At 42.3% G+C, this 18,655-nt stretch overlaps 1 protein-coding gene across 1 annotated transcript in view; it reads left to right on the plus strand.

The window, feature by feature from the left end:
* The window catches only part of LOC147693152 (mitogen-activated protein kinase 14A-like), a 127,782-nt gene that overhangs the window by 99,391 nt on the left and 9,736 nt on the right, over positions 1-18,655 (plus strand). The window contains exons 8-11 of the mRNA XM_086939396.1: positions 5,161-5,232; positions 6,851-6,930; positions 13,512-13,590; positions 16,709-16,882. Of these exons, the coding sequence (XP_086795522.1) occupies positions 5,161-5,232; positions 6,851-6,930; positions 13,512-13,590; positions 16,709-16,882 (405 nt within the window). The remainder of the gene's footprint in view (positions 1-5,160; positions 5,233-6,850; positions 6,931-13,511; positions 13,591-16,708; positions 16,883-18,655) is intronic.

Raw genomic sequence — 18,655 nt, forward strand, 5'->3', positions numbered from 1 at the left:
CTTTTGGAACGTGGCAGGGTTAAAACAGAAGATTACCAATCCAACCTGGGACGAGGCCATTACCGACGTGGGAATTTTAGCCCTTCAAGAAACTTGGGCCACCACGCCGATACATCTTAATGGCTATAAAACTTACTTTACCCCCGCGGTGGGTGGAGTACATGGAAGACCTAAGGGAGGGTTGACTGTATACATATCCAATCTTCTAGTTTATGATACAATTTCCTTTTCCCCTGGATCCAGTTACTATCAAAAAATAGTGATAGACACAAGGAAGGGTCCAAAGATGGTTCTCTTTAATTTTTATAATAACTGTTCAGGTAGCATGATTAAGGACGTACTTGCTACACTAACTTCAGATATGCAATACGAACTTGATACGAGTAAAAGGGGCGAAGTTATGTTATTATGGGGGGGTGATTTTAATTGCACTCTTTGCAAAAAGGGCCAAAAGGGTATCTGAGGTTTAATGCTGGAACAAGATGTCAACCTGACACATTTTGAACATACCCTAGTAGGTGACTCATTAAACAAGATGATTTTTAATTTTAATTTTGGGTTTTCAAATGAATTAGCACATCATCCAACGACATTTGCTCCAACCTTTGTTGGGCGGGGGCCTCATCTATTATTGATTTTAGTTTATGTACACAAAGCTCTGCGAGTAGAATGATTAGTGCGAAAATCATTGACTTACCACTGAGTGACCACCTGCCACAGGTATTAAAAATGGAGAATTTATTTGTTGTAACCGATACTAGAGAATGTCCCAACCAAATGGTTGAGGACGTGTAGTTGGGCACCCAAAATGGTTATAACCTTAAATGGAGTAGAGTGGTTCCGGATGATTTTTTGCTTAAAATATTGAGTAAATGCATGAGTAGTTTTTCAATCTGTTTAGATGAATATGCAGAGAGCAGCGAAATAATAACCCATTTTAATATCATCTCTAGCACAATTAAGGAAGCACTGTGGGTTGCCAGGAAAAATTCCCTAAAGTCCAAAAGGAAATGGTTTGATAGAGAGTGCACTAAAGCCTTAACAAAGCTTAGACACGCAATTCATAAAAGACCACGGGATGTAATCCTAATTAGAATTGCAAGGAGGGATTATAATGCAGCATTGAAGGACAGGAAGGCCTCGATAAAAAGGGAAGCTTGGGACAATTTATGTGCGGCATCACAATCAAAGGATCCGGCTGCTTTTTGGAGGGTTATTAACACCCCCCTCCTACACGAACAAAAAGCACGCATGGAAATCGCCGTTTCAGAAGGTGAGTGGGTGGCTCACTTTTCTTCCCTTTATAAGGTTGTGGAACTAACCCCTGAAATAGGCCAGGACACAGGGTCGCTAAATTTAGATACATCTAGAACCCTGGTTGTAACCCTTCCTGAAGTTATTGCGAGCCTGAAGGCGACTAAGGGGGGCAAGGCGGCTGGACCAGACGGCATACCAGCTGACCTCTATAAGGCTAACATCGAACTATGGGGGCCACTGCTAGTTCAGCTCTTCAATGCCGCTTTGGCAAATAGTCCAATTCCTACTTGGTTCACATCGGTAATAGTCCCAATTTTTAAAAAAGGGGATAGGCTAAGTTGTACTTGCTATAGGCCAATTTCCTTATTGGACTCCTCCATAAAAAGTTTGGGGAGAGTGATTTTAGCTAAATTGCAAAGCTGGGCTGAGGATGATGGGGTGTTAAGCGATTTTCAATTTGGGTTCCAGAAGGGTTTGGGGACCATAGAGCAAGGTTTGAATCTTTTCACCTTGCAACAGAAGTATATAAAGGTCAAAAAACAACGTCTATACCTCACATTTGTTGATTTATCATCAGCTTTTGACTGTGTGTCACACACTAAATTATGGTCAATTATGGCCGAATTGGGGGTAGACAATGCCATCATATGCTTTTTGAGAGACTTATATTCCAGGGCCACCGCAAGTGTCAGATATGGGAATAATGGTGAATGCAGCAGACAATTTGAGATTGGTCGGGGTGTGCGCCAAGGGTGCGTCCTAGCCCCATTTTTATTTTTGTTATATATAAATGGAATAGAGAAGCACCTCGTGCATGAGGGCAGGGACATGCCTATGGTGGGAGGTAGGCCTGTCCCTGCACTGATGTACGCTGATGATGCTGTCTTGATGGCACGCACCCCAATGGCTTTACAAACTTTGGTCACATCCTTTAATAGTTTTATGCTTGGTTTAGATCTGAAAATCAATTGTTCTAAAACTTTGCCTATGTACTGTGGGTCAAGAACAAGCAAGCATCTGAAGCCAATTTTTATAAACTCCAATCCCTTAGAAAGGACCCCCACCTTCCCATATCTGGGGATATTGTTTCATGAAAGCGGCTCATGGACTACTGCAATCCATGCTAGATCTTTGTTATTTTCTAAGACTATTATGGCCCTAAAATGCTTTATGAAAAAACTAGGGAATAAACCCATAAAGGAGATTTTAACTGTTTATAATGCGACTTGTATATCTGTAGTCACCTATGGTGCAGGATTATGGGGTTACTCAAATACTAGCTCAATTCAAACCATGGAAAATAAGTTTTTATGTCACATTCTGTCCGTGCCCGAAAGTACTGCAACAATGATATGCCATGCTGAATTGGGAACACCTTATGTTACTGACATTATTAAAATTCAGCCAATCCTACTTTGGCATAGGGTTTGGACAAATGATGAATGTGTTGTTAACCGGGCTATTTTAAAGGACATTTTAGTATTGGACAACATCAATGACTTTAAATGGATATGCTACGTCAGAAACTTTCTTGAAAAATTAAGTTGCCCCCAATACTTTGAGGACCCACAATCAATGGAATACATATCTAGAAGAGACCTGAAAAATCTGTGTATGGCGTACCTCAGGGAAAAGAGATATATAGAGGAGGCGAGAAAAAAGACTGTTTCTGCCCACCAGGACATTTTATGCGGAGAGAAATTGCAGCCATATTTATCATTGTATATGTCCAATCATGAACGCTTCCTTTTGACCCAATTTAGATTTAATATTGTTTTTAGGACATTATCGTTCCCCGTGATGAATTGTTGGTCGAGGGATCTATGTCTTTGTCCATGTGATGATGTATCCCAACAATCCGATATACACATATTATTCTTTTGTAAATTTTATACTCTCTTCCGAAAGAAACTTATCATCCCTATCCTCAAAGACTTAAATGTATATAGATGTCGCCTAGCGTTTTTAGAGTGCCAGAAAATGGAAACTGTTTTTATGGTAGCCTCAATTGCTGAATTTTTTAAATCAGTTTTTAAGTGTCGTAAATCAATTCAAATCGATTAATTTTCTATATTGTACACATGAACTTTATTTTGTTGTCTTCTTTTTTCTGTGATTTTTAAAATGTTTACTTGACCCCTTGTAAATTGTACCTTTCATGCTACTTTTATGGTTATTTTGCTTTTATAACCGAATAAAGTACTTTTGAATCTTGAGTGCAGAGACTCTGCCATGAGTGCAGAGACTCCACCACGAGTGCAGAGACTCCACCACGAGTGCAAAGACTCCACCACGAGTGCAGAGACTCCACCACGAGAAAAGAGACTCCACCACGAGTAAAGAGACTCCACTACAAGTACAGCTCCACCACTTGTACAGAGTTTCCTCCACAAGTGCAGAGACTCTGCCACAAGAGCAGAGACTTCACCACGAGTGCAGAGACTCCACCACGAGTGCAGAGACTCCGCCACAAGTACAGAGACTGTGCCATGAGTGCAGAGACTCCACCATGAGTAGAGAGACTCCACCACAAGTAAAGAGACTCCACTACGAGTACAGCTCCACCACTAGTACAGAGTTTCCTCCACAAGTGCAGAGACTCCACCACGAGTGCAGAGACTCCGCTACAAGTGCAGAGACTCCACCACGAGTGCAGACTCCACCACGAGTGCAGAGACTCCACCATGAGTGCAGAGACTCCGCCATGAGTGCAGAGACTCCACCATGAGTGGAGAGACTCCACCACAAGTAAAGAGACTCCACTACGAGTACAGCTCCACCACTAGTACAGAGTTTCCTCCACAAGGGCAGAGACTCTGCCATGAGTGCAGAGACTCCACCACAAGTGCAGAGACTCTGCCACGAGTGCAGAGACTCCACCACGAGTGCAGAGACTCCACCACGAGTGCAGACTCCACCACAAGTGCAGAGACTCTGCCACAAGTGCAGAGACTCCACCACGAGTGCAGAGAATCCACCACGAGTGCAGAGACTCCACCACAAGTGCAGAGACTCCGCCATGAGTGTAGAGACTCCACCATGAGTAGAGAGACTCCACCACAAGTAAAGAGACTCCACTACGAGTACAGCTGCACCATTAGTACAGAGTTTCCTCCACGCGTGCAGAGACTCTGCCACGCGTGCAGAGACTCCACCACAAGTGCAGAGACTCCACCACAAGTGCAGAGACTCCGCCACGAGTGCAGAGACTCCACCACGAGTGCAGAGACTCCACCACAAGTGCAGAGACTCCACCACGAGTGCAGAGACTCTGCCATGAGTGCAGAGACTGCACCATGAGTAGAGACTCCACCACAAGTAAAGAGACTCCATTACGAGTACAGCTCCACCACTAGTACAGAGTTTCCTCCACAAGTGCAGAGACTCCACCACAAGTGCAGAGACTCTGCCACGAGTGCAGAGACTCCGTCACAGGTGCAGAGACTCTGCCATAAGTTCAGAGACTCCACCACGAGTGCTGAGACTCTGCCACGAGTTCAGAGACTCCACTAGGAGTACAGCTCCAATACTAGTACAGAGTTTCCTCCACAAGTGCAGAGACTTTGCCATGAGTGCAGAAGACTCCACCACAAGTGCAGAGACTCTGCCACGAGCACAGAGACTCCACCACGAGTGCAGAGACTCTGCCACAGGTGCAGTGACTCCACCACAAATGCAGAGACTTTGCCATGAGTGCAGAGACTCCACTGCGAATGCAGAAACTCTTCCACTAGTACAGAGTTTCCACCACAAGTGCAGATACTTTGCCCTCAGAACTTTACTACATGTAGTACATCTTGCTTTTCTTTTCATTAGCACTGATTGGTGAGAGGTTGCTGGCTTGTTTGATGTGCTACACACCACTGACCTTTCGCATACACATTCTCTTGCCTTCTCCTGCAGTGGACATGTGGTCGGTCGGATGCATCCTAGCTGAAATGATAACTGGACAAGTCTTGTTCCCTGGAGGTGACTGTATCCTTTTTTTTAAGCTACAAACTTTCTAAGACTGATCAGGATGGAAACACGAGGAACACTAAAGAAGTAAGCCTTTTACATTGGAAACCATCCTTAAATCAGGCCCCTATTTAAATGTGCAGAGAGAATATTTGTGATCTGGTGACAAAATTTCTACTTTCATCGCATGATTGCAAAGAAATCTCTCCACGTTTGGATTTCAGTGGTGAGTTTAGTTTGGTAGCTATGTGACTGCACATGTTAAAGGGGACACACACTTGATTGTAAAATGGTGTATTCCAAATGCTGCTCTCTGCAGTGTCTTCAGAGCATCAACGGTGCTCTGAAAAACGCACAGTAAATACAGGTATAAACAGAGATGTCCCTGTGGTCCATGGGTCTCTGGATTGAAATCGAATTTCAAAACCTTAAATAAACTTAGTTTCAGAATATCTGCTTGCAACAAATGATGTCTGTGCCACTAATGACTCCGTGGAGGTGCGAAGCGATTGGCGGCTGCTTGTCATGTAACCAATTGTGACAGAGATCCAGAATTCCAGGGCGACGATTGATCGCAGGGATGTCTGAACTGGAGTAGAAATCCACCTGACACAAGAAGGCCATATGCTATCTAACAAAATAGTTCTTCTTTTGCCAGATTTATACTTCCAATTTATCCAAACAAAAGAAGATAAAGGGGCATATTTACAATGCCCTTGCGCCACTTTTCCGTCATTTTTCCTATGTTAAAAATGACGCAAAAGTGGCGCAAGGGCCGTGTAAATCTGCCCCAAAGTGTCCAGACCAGAATAGGTTTAAAAAACAACAGCCAACAGATGTTACCCAGAGATCTGCCGTGGGAGCCTTTACCCACAGAGCACCAACACAAACGGGAACCATTGGCTTCACAGAGCGGGATGATAAACCAATGAGACAACAACACATACTAGAGTCACGGCGATCTTACAGTTGTGAGGTTGGAATTCTCACAGGTAATGTGTAATTTGTAGACAACTGATTTATAAAACAAGTGCAGCTGCTTACATAGTGAACTCTTTAAGCATGCAGTGTCAACCTCAGAATTTCATTAAAGAGACTAGTCATTTTTACTTGTTTTTAATTAAAAACTCAAATTGCTTCTAACCAGAATTATATATAGTATACATCTTTGTTCACAAGCTTAAGTTTTCTCAAATTCCAATGTCTTCAAAAATGTTAACTAACGATTCAAACTATTTTAAACTACTTTATAAATAACAATCTCCACTTTGTTGAAACTTCAAAATTAAACTATAGAATGACAGTATAGCTTTAACACTTTCAATTTCATGTGTTTGTTTACTAAAAAAAAAAATATTTTGTAACCAACAATGCTAACAAATGTTATTCTAAAATATTTTCAACAATTTGAAATACACATATAGACCGTTTTAATGTAAATATTTTAATTTGATCCTTACATCCACCTTCCTTTAATAAAATCAAAGGCATTTTATTTGCTTATGTTAATCTTTGTTTACCCTCAACCCTTGGTACTCCATGCTTCGTAGCTCTGCCAAACGTCCGCAGTTTGAAACCGATGATTCCGTCCTTGTCATGGGTAGAAGTTGTTGATTCACCTTAACCATCTAAACAGATTTTGATGAGTTGAACAAGATCATAGACTTGACTGGCAGCCCGCAGCCATCGCTCATCGATAAGATGGACAGCAGGGATGTGAGTACCACTTGCACAAGCCGTTGTACTGTTGAGTGAGGCGCTTCAGACACAGCGGCCTCTTTTCGGTGTAAACACAATGGGGCTTATTTACAAGGCCCCTGCACCACTTTTGCATCATTTTTAACATGGGAAACGTGACGCAAAAGTGGCCCTAGGGACTTGTAAATCTGCCCCAATGTACTTTCATTACACCAGGAGGTCGCACAGGATATTACCTAAGACTTCTATCTGATCAGAGTTCATGAGGCCATGGGGCATGGGGCAGAGTGCAATGGGTATTGGCGACGCTGCATGGGTACTGTACCAATTTTACACGTGACCACATCAAACCTGTTCTGAAAAGAAACATACAGCACTATAGCACTATATGTAATAGTCTAATTACTGCACATAGAGTGGAAATGAAACATTTTGTCATTTGTAGCACGAAATTTGGACGCAGACACGGCTCTTAACTATTTACTCAGCCTTAGTCAAAATCCTGCATGTTTTTTTTTCGGAAATATGTGATATATAGTTCTCACTGACTGAAAGCTACAATTTTCATTTATATAATACAAAAATCAAGGTTTTGGAATTTCTAATTTTCTTGTCTCAGTCTGCATTCTAGTTATCATCGAAATGTCAGGCTTTGCATGTTTGTTTCTCAGGGACTACACGTTTTATGTGGATCACTGACATAATATCGAGGGACATAATATCCACTATCAAAAATATCATTGACAAAATATCGACAGACAGAATATCGAGTTTGTATCTACAAACAGGTAAGTACAAAAATATCGAGTAAAAAATATTCTTTACAAAAATATAGTTCATAAAAATATCGACTTTATTAAAAACAATGTTAAATTAAATTAATATTAAAAATTAATTACTAAAATATAGTTAAAAATACTTAAATTAACTTATAATAATTAAATAATTAATGAAAGTTATAAAAAAATGTTAAAATCATATTTGTTAAAACATATATATATAGTAACATAATATAATTAAATAATATCCAATATTATTACCGTACAATAGCGGAAGTGTAAAAATTACTATTCCCACTCCAGAGAGTGCAACAGTAGGAAAAGCGTTGGATAGCGTAGGGATAAAAATTACTATTCCCACTCCAGTGAGTGCAACAGTAGGGAAAGCGTTGGATAGCGTAGGGGTTTAAATTACTATTCCCACTCCAGAGAGTGCAACAGTACGGAAAGCGTTGGATAGCATAGGGGTAAAAATTACTATTCCCACTCCAGTGGGTGCAACAGTAGGGAAAGTAAATACTTCATATATTATTTAAAAAAAGTATAAATTAATATCTATAAAAAATGAATTAAAAGTAATTACCAATTTAATATAATCTAATAATTAATCTATTGAAATTACTAATTAACATTAATTATTACAATTAGTTACCTATTAATACAAATTAATACAAATTAATACAAATTAATTACAAATTAACAATTAATTATTTAACAATTAAAAATTAATTAACAATTAATTCAAATTGAATACAATTAAATAAATTTAATTATTTAATTAATTATAAATAAATTACTTCCCACCCTATTCCCCTATAAATCCACAACCCGCTACAGCCGTGGTTCCCAAACTGTGCGCCGTGGCGCCCCGGTGCGCCGCTGTGAGGTGCCAGGGGCGCCGCGCGCACAATGTGGGAAAGTGCACTTCATGTGAGCCTGAGGTGCAATCAGAGTCAAATTACGGGGGGGGGGGCTGACCTTCAAGCAAAATCTCCATTCTTTAGTTGCAGGGCCACTAAGCAGGGGCGGCGGCGGGACATCAAAGCCTCATTAGCAAACAAAAGGGGCCTCATTTATGAGGCCTTGCGTCACTTTTGCGCTGCGGATGCGTCACTTTTTGTGACGCACCAGCGGCGTAAAATATGCGCCTTGTTGCGACATATTTAAAAAGTGACGCATCTAGGTAGATGCGTCACTTTTTAAACCCCTGCGCCACATTATACCTGCGTCAGGTATAATGTATGCAGAGGGGGCGTTCCCCCGCAAAAAGCCTCGTAATAGTTACACAATGAAATCTATGAGATTTCACTGCGTCACTTCTACCACGCCGTTGCGTCAAAATCTTGCGCCTGCCTCACAGCAGGTGTAAGACTGACGCAAGCCCTTTCACATGGTGCTCTCCCCATGTGAAAGGACGCATTGCTGGAGATGCGTCACTTTTGTGACACACTCCAGCAATGCGTCACTTTTGCGCTTACAGATGCGTCAGAAATACTGACGTATCTGTAAGTCCTTGCGACATGATGCGTCATACATTAAATATGACGCATCATTGGTGTCGCAAGGAGTGCGCAGTGAAAAGTGACGCATCGCTGTTTTCACGCAGCGATGCGTCACTTTTCATAAATGAGGCCCAAGGTCTTTAAAGACCTTCGAAGTGCTCGGTGCGGCTGGCTGCGTGTGTTTCCAGGAGCTGTGTCATTCCGGGCTGCCACACGAGAGGGGGTGGGGGGGCTAAAGCCCTTTCAGTCAAATGGGTGTTTCTCTCCTGGTGTGAGCTGTAGTGCGAATTACGTGCCCCCCTGCATTATCTGATAACATCGTGTTTATGGCCCGGGAGTACTGGCGCGATACAGTCTGATTATGCTCTTCCCCTCACCCTCCCTTGAGTTTGGGGCTCTTTTGTTAGGGAAAGTGAGGGTGGGGGACAGACAGGGATTCCAGGCATTTGTCGGCGGATCTGAATGTGGATTAGGCAGCGGTGGCAGCATACTCCATGGAAAGAGAGAGAGCTATTCCCTTCAAAGGGAAGAGGTGCTCGCTTAGGCCACCTCTTCAGATGTTTGTGTTTCCAAACTGCCCATTGACAGCCTAGGAAAGTGTAGCGAGTGCTGCCGAGATGGAGGAGAGGCTGGAACAGGGGGACTTTCACTTGTACAGAACACTCTGACCCGTAGGTCAGGCGCCCCCTGGAGGAAGCGCTGCAGCCAAATACCTGCTTTTGCAGAAGTGGGACATTTAGTAAAGTAAACACTTTCTGCAAATGTGAGCATAGATTTATCAAACCCGATTACTTCCCCAGCAACCTATGGATGTGCACACCGAATAATCCAGGCACATATGGGTTAAGCATCAGTGATTTCTCAACTGGGGAGAGGATGTGGTCTCTTACAGCTAAACCGGAAGACCTCGAACCAGGTTAGACTCTCAGCTGGAATGCTCAACATCCTGTGATTCTAATCTAGGGGAAAATCACTTAATCTCCCCAGTGCTGAACGAAAAGGAATGTGTCTATCGCAACTAGTGCTAATCAATATAAAGCGCTCCGATACCTTCGGATCCAGTTTGCGCTGAATAAAACTCTGGAAAAAAAAATGCCAAATGCAGGGCTTTAAGTGGGTTGTGTCCTGCCAGTGCACACTGGCAGTTCTTAAAAGCAGCTGCTGAGACGGGTCTCTTTCGGGCTCTCCATTTTTGCCCTCACCATCTGGGTAAAAAAAAATCTTCATTCGGTAGCAGAACCACCCTTCACGGACATTGACGTAAAATCAAAAATACTCGTTATGTTTCTTAGGCAGTCTCATCATGTCACAACTGAAGCATTTTCAATATTATAAAACAACAAAGGCATAGAGTTGTCGATTATTTATTTTATCTTATGCAGCTAACAAGCATTGATAAAGAAGTTTAATTTAACAATTGTGTGGTTAAAAAAAGGTGCATGGAAACATATGGCTATTAATCTTGTAGTATTGTTTCTCACTTAAGGAGTTCTTATTAAACAACTGGTATCTTTTTATTTTGTTACAAATATGATAATAATACCTTCATTGCATCCCAATTACTTTAGGAAGCCAACACTAAGTACTCCTGAGGTCGTGATTACATCACCCCCCTTCCGCCCACCGGTAAAAACATGGTGGGGAGCCACGGCCAACTGCCAATTAGGTCAAGGGAGCCACGGGCCAAAAAAGTTTGGGAACCACTGCGCTACAGAAAATAAATTAGTAAAATTAACATAATTAGCAATTAATCAATTAAATTAAATTAATTGGCAATTAAAATTTAATTAATTACCCATAAAAACTTAATTAACAATTAATTCTAAATAAATACCAATAAATAATTTTACATATTTAAATATTTATAATTAAATTACTTCCCACCCAATTCCCCTATAAACCCACAACCCGCTACAGAAAATAAATTAGTAAAATTAACATAATTAGCAATTAATCAATCCATTAAAATGAATTACCAATTAAAATGTAATTAATTACCTAATATAAATTAATTAACAATTAATTAAAAATTAATACCAATAAATCAATTTACATATTTATTAATTATAATTAAATTACTTCCCACCCTATTCCCCTATAAACCCACAACCCGCTACAGAATTAAATTACGCAAAAATTAAAAAAACAAAATACATTAATTAAAATTAATTATAACATAAATACACACTTTTCACACATATAATAACATAAAAAACACTATAAAAAAAGCAATATTATTAAAAATTCGATAATTTTAATTACTTATATTATATACTTCGATATTTTAACTTTCTATATTTTTAACATTCGATATTACCTTACTTACCTTAAAAACGATACTTTTGATGCCTATATTCTATCCATTCGATATTTTGTCCATTCTATATTTTAAACTCGATATTAGGTCCATTCGATATTTTGTACTCGATATTTTGACTGTTTACCGTTTTATGTCTCTGACAAAGTGTTAGATAATGAAAATGGATGGCGGAAATGTTTAGATCAAGCTTGAAAAAAAATGAATTTCCTATGATCGGGTATTAGACGAACCACTTTATAAATTTAGAAAAGACTAATGTGTATAACTTTATTGACAAAGAATACATATTATTTTAGGATTTAAATCTTAAATCGATCTATGAATATGTACATTTTCACAGCATTCCAGAGTTGATTTTGAGAGAAGGAAACTTAATAATGAAATTACACCTAATTACAGGAGAGAATTATCACAACAATTTTTTTCTGTTTTTCTCAACTGGGAGATCCACTTGGTCAAACATTTGCCCAGGAGGTACTTGTATGAAATTGGAGCATAGTCAAGAGTTCTTTTTGAGTCTGCAGATGTTTTTAGCGTGTACATACTTTCATTGTCTAACTTACAGGTACTGAGGTGGATTTTTCATGCACTGATTTGTGGGTTAGAGAAATGATTTTGAAATTCATTCTGGGCTGAACTGACAAGAATGAAGGTAGCCCTCAATGTTTGGTTGGCCTCGACTACGATCTGAGCTGCAGAGCTGGGCCGTCAGCTGAGTAACAGCATTTCTCTAATTCGAGATCTGGAGATGGTGAAAGTCTGATCTGAAAGTGTCATTACTGATGCATTTTAAGGTTTTTACTATTTATTGAGAGGCACGAGTGACTAGATACGTGTCACCACTCACCTTGAGCCCTGCGACCTTCATATCGATTCACTTTGACGTTGGCTCTACGTACTTTACATTGCATTGGGCACTATCTTAACTCCTTTACCACATTCTTCCATAACCGTAAGTTTCCTTTCTTTATACTGGTTTCTCTTGTTTTCAACATTTTAATCCATATACTCTTTTTTATCCTCCGTTCTCTTTGTCCATATAACACTCCAACCGAACCATGGCGACTCCTTTCACACCTTCTCTTTGCCTTTCCTGTTTATTAAGTATTGTCAGGGAGATGCAATCCCTGCCTAAACCCCTACCTCTCTTCATTCTTTCTCCTTCCCATCTCTGTGTTGTGAAGTTCCAGCTGGGGGTAGTGAAGTCTCTTTTACTCATCTGTCTACGTGTCATGTTTAACAAACCCTTATGGGCCTGGAGCCGGTCATCCTCTTTGCTGCTGAACTCTCGGTGTATACTTTTAAAATAGCTACTCGATTACTCTTCCTTTTTTCCTATTAAATAATAATTTACAATAATCTACATTTTGTATTCAGAATTATAGAGAATATCGTTTAAGAAAATAATGTGAATCCCTTGCTGGGATTCGATAAAGTGGCTTCTGTGTTATATTACTGAATTGCAATTGTGGGCCGTCTGAATATGGATTCGCCATTAAATGTCATGGGTCCGTCAAGAGCTACCCTCAACTTTAGTAAAGTTTTTGTTGGATTGGGAAAATGTGTTTTCTTTTGATTAAGGAGACTATGAAGACATTTACATTTAAAACTGAGCTTACCATCCTTCCATTTACATCTTACATTTGACTTTTCTGTAAGATGGTCAGTTACAGTCATCTACAGTTTCCAGAAGTGAGAAGCAGGAAGAATACCCGAGTATCATAAGTATGTCTTAGAGCAGACGGCAGAATGTTTATAATAAAGATGAGCCAGACGGCCCTTGGGAGACTCTAGAGGAAAGAATACAAAGGTGTGGACTGGTCTTGGGTGACAATTCAAGATTGTGTGTGCGTAACCGGAAGGATTAAAATGATTTCTCAGCATTGTATAACTGTCTTAAGCATTACACGATTGACCTATTTCATGTCCTGACATCATCTAGATATTCTGAAATAAACATTCGTGAGCAGTTATGTTTTCTCTTTTTGTGGGATTTAGGCAAAAAAATATGTGAAGGCGCTTCCTCAGAAAGAGAAAAAAAACTTGAAGAGTGTTTTCCCAACTATGAACCGAAATGGTAAGAACACCTCAACTTTATATCTTGAAATGATTCACATCTATGAGCTGGAGCCCTTTGTTTACAACAAAGTGTAAATTTGTTAGTCGCAGATTTCTAGATTTTAATATCTTTATTTTCTTTAGAATGTTTATAAATTATGGTACGAATAATTATTTCTCCATTAAAAAAGTTAAGTAGACATCTATTGGTGTTCAGCAGCACGCTTTTCTGATTGTCACAAAGTAGCGTGCTCCCAGGTTATATTGAAACTTTGACTTCTGTAGACTTTGGCGTGTCATACGTGTTGAAATCCTGGCTGGTGGCTACAAGCAGACTGCAGTTATGCCAGGATCACTGGAGATACTGCCCAAAGGGTGTTTCTGAAGGGTTTGCTAACCAGAGTGAGCCACACGTCAGATGTGTCAGGAGTCTTGACTTTGTTTTATTCCGCAGCTCGCGTTATGACTGGTTGTTTAGTCAAGCGTAAGCGAGTGTATTATCTCTTTCCCCGGTAGTTAGCTGCCCCCAGAATATGTGTATTATTCTCGATTATGCACTATATATCTTCATGCCATATTTATGTGTCTTGTAAGATACATGTTTACATTAATTTATACACAGATGACTCTCAGGCACAGCAGATACCAAGCCTGCTGGAAATCTACTAAAGAAACCATGAAGCATAAACTTTACTGTTAAGATTTGAAGGAGGATAAATGCTAGGACTGGGCTCCTTCTTTCAGATGCAGACATCACCACACTCAAATGTCAGCTCTCTACTCCATCCATCTACCAGATAAAAAAAAGACTCTCATTACATGTAGATACCCAAGCGAGGGATGCGGTCCATGCGATCAGATCTGTCAGTAGGGATTCGATGTTTATGACCATTCGTACTTCAAAAAGAGGGGAGAGGTAGACGAAATATTGGGAATAGGAGGACTCGTCCACCAAATCAAACATGTTATAATCATAGAGAGCCCTCTGTTACACGAAGGGTCTTTTTCTTTTCACTTAGATGTTGTTCTAAAGGAAAACGATGTGTTTTCCTTAAATACCTCTCGCCCACCAGGGTTACCCCATGGTGGCATGCTTCATCAGCAGGTTCTTCCTGTCCCACTGCGGAACGGGGCGTGCCACGACCTACGGAAATGTGGGAGCACTTGTAGTTGGTACTATGAGTTGATGAAGTGTGAGTGGAGGGAAAAAACGAAATTTAAAAATACCTGGATAGTAGGAAAATGTTTTTTACGGTTACCCCTATCCGATAGGGGTAAAATACGGGGACATTGGGAACTTGGAACAATGTGCCTAGGTACCAGTGGTTGACATGTTTCAAGCCCTAACCCAAGGCTATTCTTCAGGACCAAAGATGCGAGGGTCCCTGATACCACTCCTATGTTAGTAAATATAATCATAAATATATACAGCACCCATTGGTGTCAATTAAGGTACCAAATGATTAGTTGCCTCTCATTATAACATGAGACCATATGGGGGAAGGGACGCCTGTAGTCACACTTGCCTCATGGCTACTCCCTTGCTCCAAGGTGAGTGCCCACCCGTGTCTCAGATGATGTCGTTGAGGCAATTAATCATGCCCCGATGATGCCGCTCTCCCCCATACTGCCTCGACAGACCTCTCACCTTAGCCATTTCTCCTTACTGCCTGAACGTGAGGAGTTGTCCTCTCCTTTTGTGACAAGGAGGCTGCCACACTTGACTCCGTCATAACTGTCACACAAGGTTTGCATCATGTGGTATCCATGCTTGGAGGCCTATGTGGAAGCAAAGTTCTCCCGGTTGCCTTGAGCTTACCTATTGTGATTCTGACTATGCTGATGTCATGGGGGTGGTCTAGCCCGGCCTTCTCTGGTCATGGGGGGTGGGCCCACCTTTAACCCGGGCAGTGGGGCAACACAACACACTTATTAGCGCTAATTCTCTGCTGCAAGAATTTGACAGAGGAGCTGCCTCCTTGTCCCCACAAGATCTTAGTCTGTGTCGCCCCCACCAGGGATCCCCTTCAACAGTCCTTGCAGCCCGCACGGGTGCCAATGTGCCTCTGATAAAGCCCTGGCTTGGAGCTGCCTTTTACCCAACAGTCTGGTGACAAGTAATGTATGTAGTCAATGGCAGTCAATAGTGTGGGCAGGCAGCCGCCAGACATCAAAAGGAACAGGAGTACTACTCATGAACAGCAAACCGCAGTAATGATGGCCCACTTACCTCCTCCCGCCTAGTTTGTGTGCCCGTTGCCTCCACCCGCACCAGGCTGCAAAAAGATGCCAATGATAGCTGATGTTGGGATTATTGCAGCACAATGCAGCACGGCATATCACCTGCAGCCACTACCACCCCATACCTCCCTGACGTATCCCATACTCACTGGTCTCCACAAGTGAGCCAGATACAGTGGCGGCCGATGAAGCGGCAGCAACGGTGTCACCTGTAGTCACAGCTGCGTCAGCCTCAGCTAAGCTAGCTCCATCGTCTCCTGCAACCACACGCAGATCACAGAGCACCCACAACACGACAGAACGATAGGTCGGAGCAAGCAAAGCCAGGTGAAGACAAGCGACATGTCGCAAGACAAGTGGCCCCAAACAAGAGCCAACTCAGCCATCAGACAACTCCCAATATCCGTGATTCTCCGCACGGCTCTCCCGGTGCACAGCACTCCCAGTGTGAGGGCGGGCACGAGCACGGCATCAGAAGGAGGCATGGCATCAATAGGCACCCACACATAAAAGGAAGCATTGTGAGTCAGCCCTTTGTTTGTGATTTTGAGGACCTTGAATCTGTTGAACACAAAGTTCTCCTTAAGATAAATGAAGTAGAACAAACTCCAAGAGCTGTACATGATGTACTCCTTCATACAATAAACCATAATCCTCCTATATTAATTCATGCATCAGTAGCACCCCCTCATTGTTATCAGAGCCATAATTAGTTCAATTTCTGTGACAAAGATTGGGTGTTGGATTGTTATAAGTTATTCTAGAAATTAATAAATTCCATCCATGTTAAAAAGTACCTTCTGGTTTATTTTAAAGGGAATTAGTCTTTAGCTGGTCACAGCGTCTTCTAGAGGTTTACTGAAGCTCTTGATCCATTTTCTTTCTTTGACAAATAGAGATCGATATGTTGGAAAAGATGCTGCTCCTGGATCCTGAGGAAAGGATAACGGCCAAGGATGCTCTCTTACACCCCTACTTAGTCGAGTATCATGACTCCGATCCGGATCCTCCTGCGGAACCCTACGATGACTCCTTCGAGAATCTGGATTTAGCGGTCGAGGAGTGGAAAAGTAAGTATTTTGCAACAGTTGTAATAACTCTGATTAAGTTGAGATGGGCACAGATAAGCAAGTTTCACTGCTTTAATGTATATATGTATGTGGCTGTCTGGAAGCGCTGTCTTTTTATTTGGCGCATTTCCAGGCTGTCTTCATTTACTCATAAGTCTAAGTTACCAGAGATGGACCCCACTTTCCCAAAGGGACAGGGCACTGTGTTAGACTATTTGGTCAAAAAGAAACTTCCCTTTTGGCCTGTTTGTCAAATCATTCACACCCTTCTCACTCTTACTCAATTTACAATCAACATTTTATATACATCCCCAGTTACATAGAAAATTGAGTACCACACATACATAATATATTAAAATGTATTACCACTTTATTTGCAGCAAGAATAGGTAAATAATGTGGCGTAATGCTGCACATTTTGTATTATCTTTACTTCATTCTTATGTCATTTTTACACCTGGTAGCAATGTCAGGAGCATTATTTCACCTCATTTGCATCATTTTAATACCCAAATACAGCAATAAAGAGAAAGAGGACCAGTCAAGCTATGCGAAGGGCCCTCCACCGCTCCAGAACGCATTTTGCAATGTTGTTAGTCAATTTTGATCCGCTTGAATGAGAACCTAATTTTTTTGTTAACATCCGCAGACTAGTCCGCAGATTATGTAGCAACTGCGGTAAACCCATAATCATGCGGAAAAGACTGCTGCCGAGAATCCCATCATTCCAGTGGCCCAGGTTTGAAGGGACTCAACGGCTGGTGAGAAGCCGGGTTTCTTCTACAGTTCTCCGCACCACACCCCTCCACCCGTCGCTTGCGGGCAGAGGCAGCTCAAAGTCAGCATCAAACATTCAGAGATAGTTGGTATTGGAAAATGTGAGTCCATGCAGAGGCGCAACTAGAGCCAAATTTCAAGGGGGTTGGGGAGGGCTAATAATTTCGGGGGGTGGGGGAGGGGGGGGTGGCTGATGTGGTGTCTTAGCGTGGACACGTTCTAGTGTTTCTATGTAATGTAACACACTATACACCCACCCACCACGGACGCTGCCAATAAAAGAGGCTGAGCGCACGTGCTCAGGACCTTTCCTACCACTCATTCCTGGTGTCTGTGTCCATCCTTGCTGCGCCTACCATGAGGGCCCAGGGCCCATACACTCAATCATTACAATGGCGACGAGGTCGGTAGTGCAACCCATGCGTGCCACTACCAAACACTGAGGAAAAGGGGGAGAGAGTTGCCCGCCTGAAGGGCATCCCCTGCAGCAAGGCAAAGCGATACGAGAAGCCGGTGAGCACATAGGAGCCCCGCAGTGACCGGGAGCCACACAACGAGCCGACCGGAGTCCACCCGCGTCTACTGCCACCAACTAGTGCCACCAAGTAACGGCGGACCGCCCAGAGCCCACCTGTGACGACCGCGAGGCTGAAAAACCCCACCGGAAAAGGGCATGGGCCGGGCGGAGCCCACCCGCCGCGACCGCGACGGAGCATCTGGCCTGCTGGCCGAAGGTGAGCCCCAGGGGTGAAGTGCCCGCCATGAACTGTGCCAGGAAATAAGCAGCGCCAGCGGAGCCTACCCGCGGCCTGCCCGAGTCACCCCTTGCCCCCGCCGCGTGTGTAACGGAAGCGGCGGGGCCCAGAGTAAGCCACGGCGTGAAGGGAAGGCGGCCGGACCCGAAAGTGAACAATACCAACGAGGGGGAGGGAGCGGAGTAGCTAACCGCCTTCCGACCCCCCTCGCGACGTGGTCCGGGCCAGCGGAGCCCACCCG

The sequence above is a fragment of the Lissotriton vulgaris genome, chromosome 9 (assembly GCF_964263255.1).
Source record: "Lissotriton vulgaris chromosome 9, aLisVul1.2, whole genome shotgun sequence".
Classification (NCBI taxonomy): Eukaryota; Metazoa; Chordata; class Amphibia; order Caudata; family Salamandridae; genus Lissotriton; species Lissotriton vulgaris.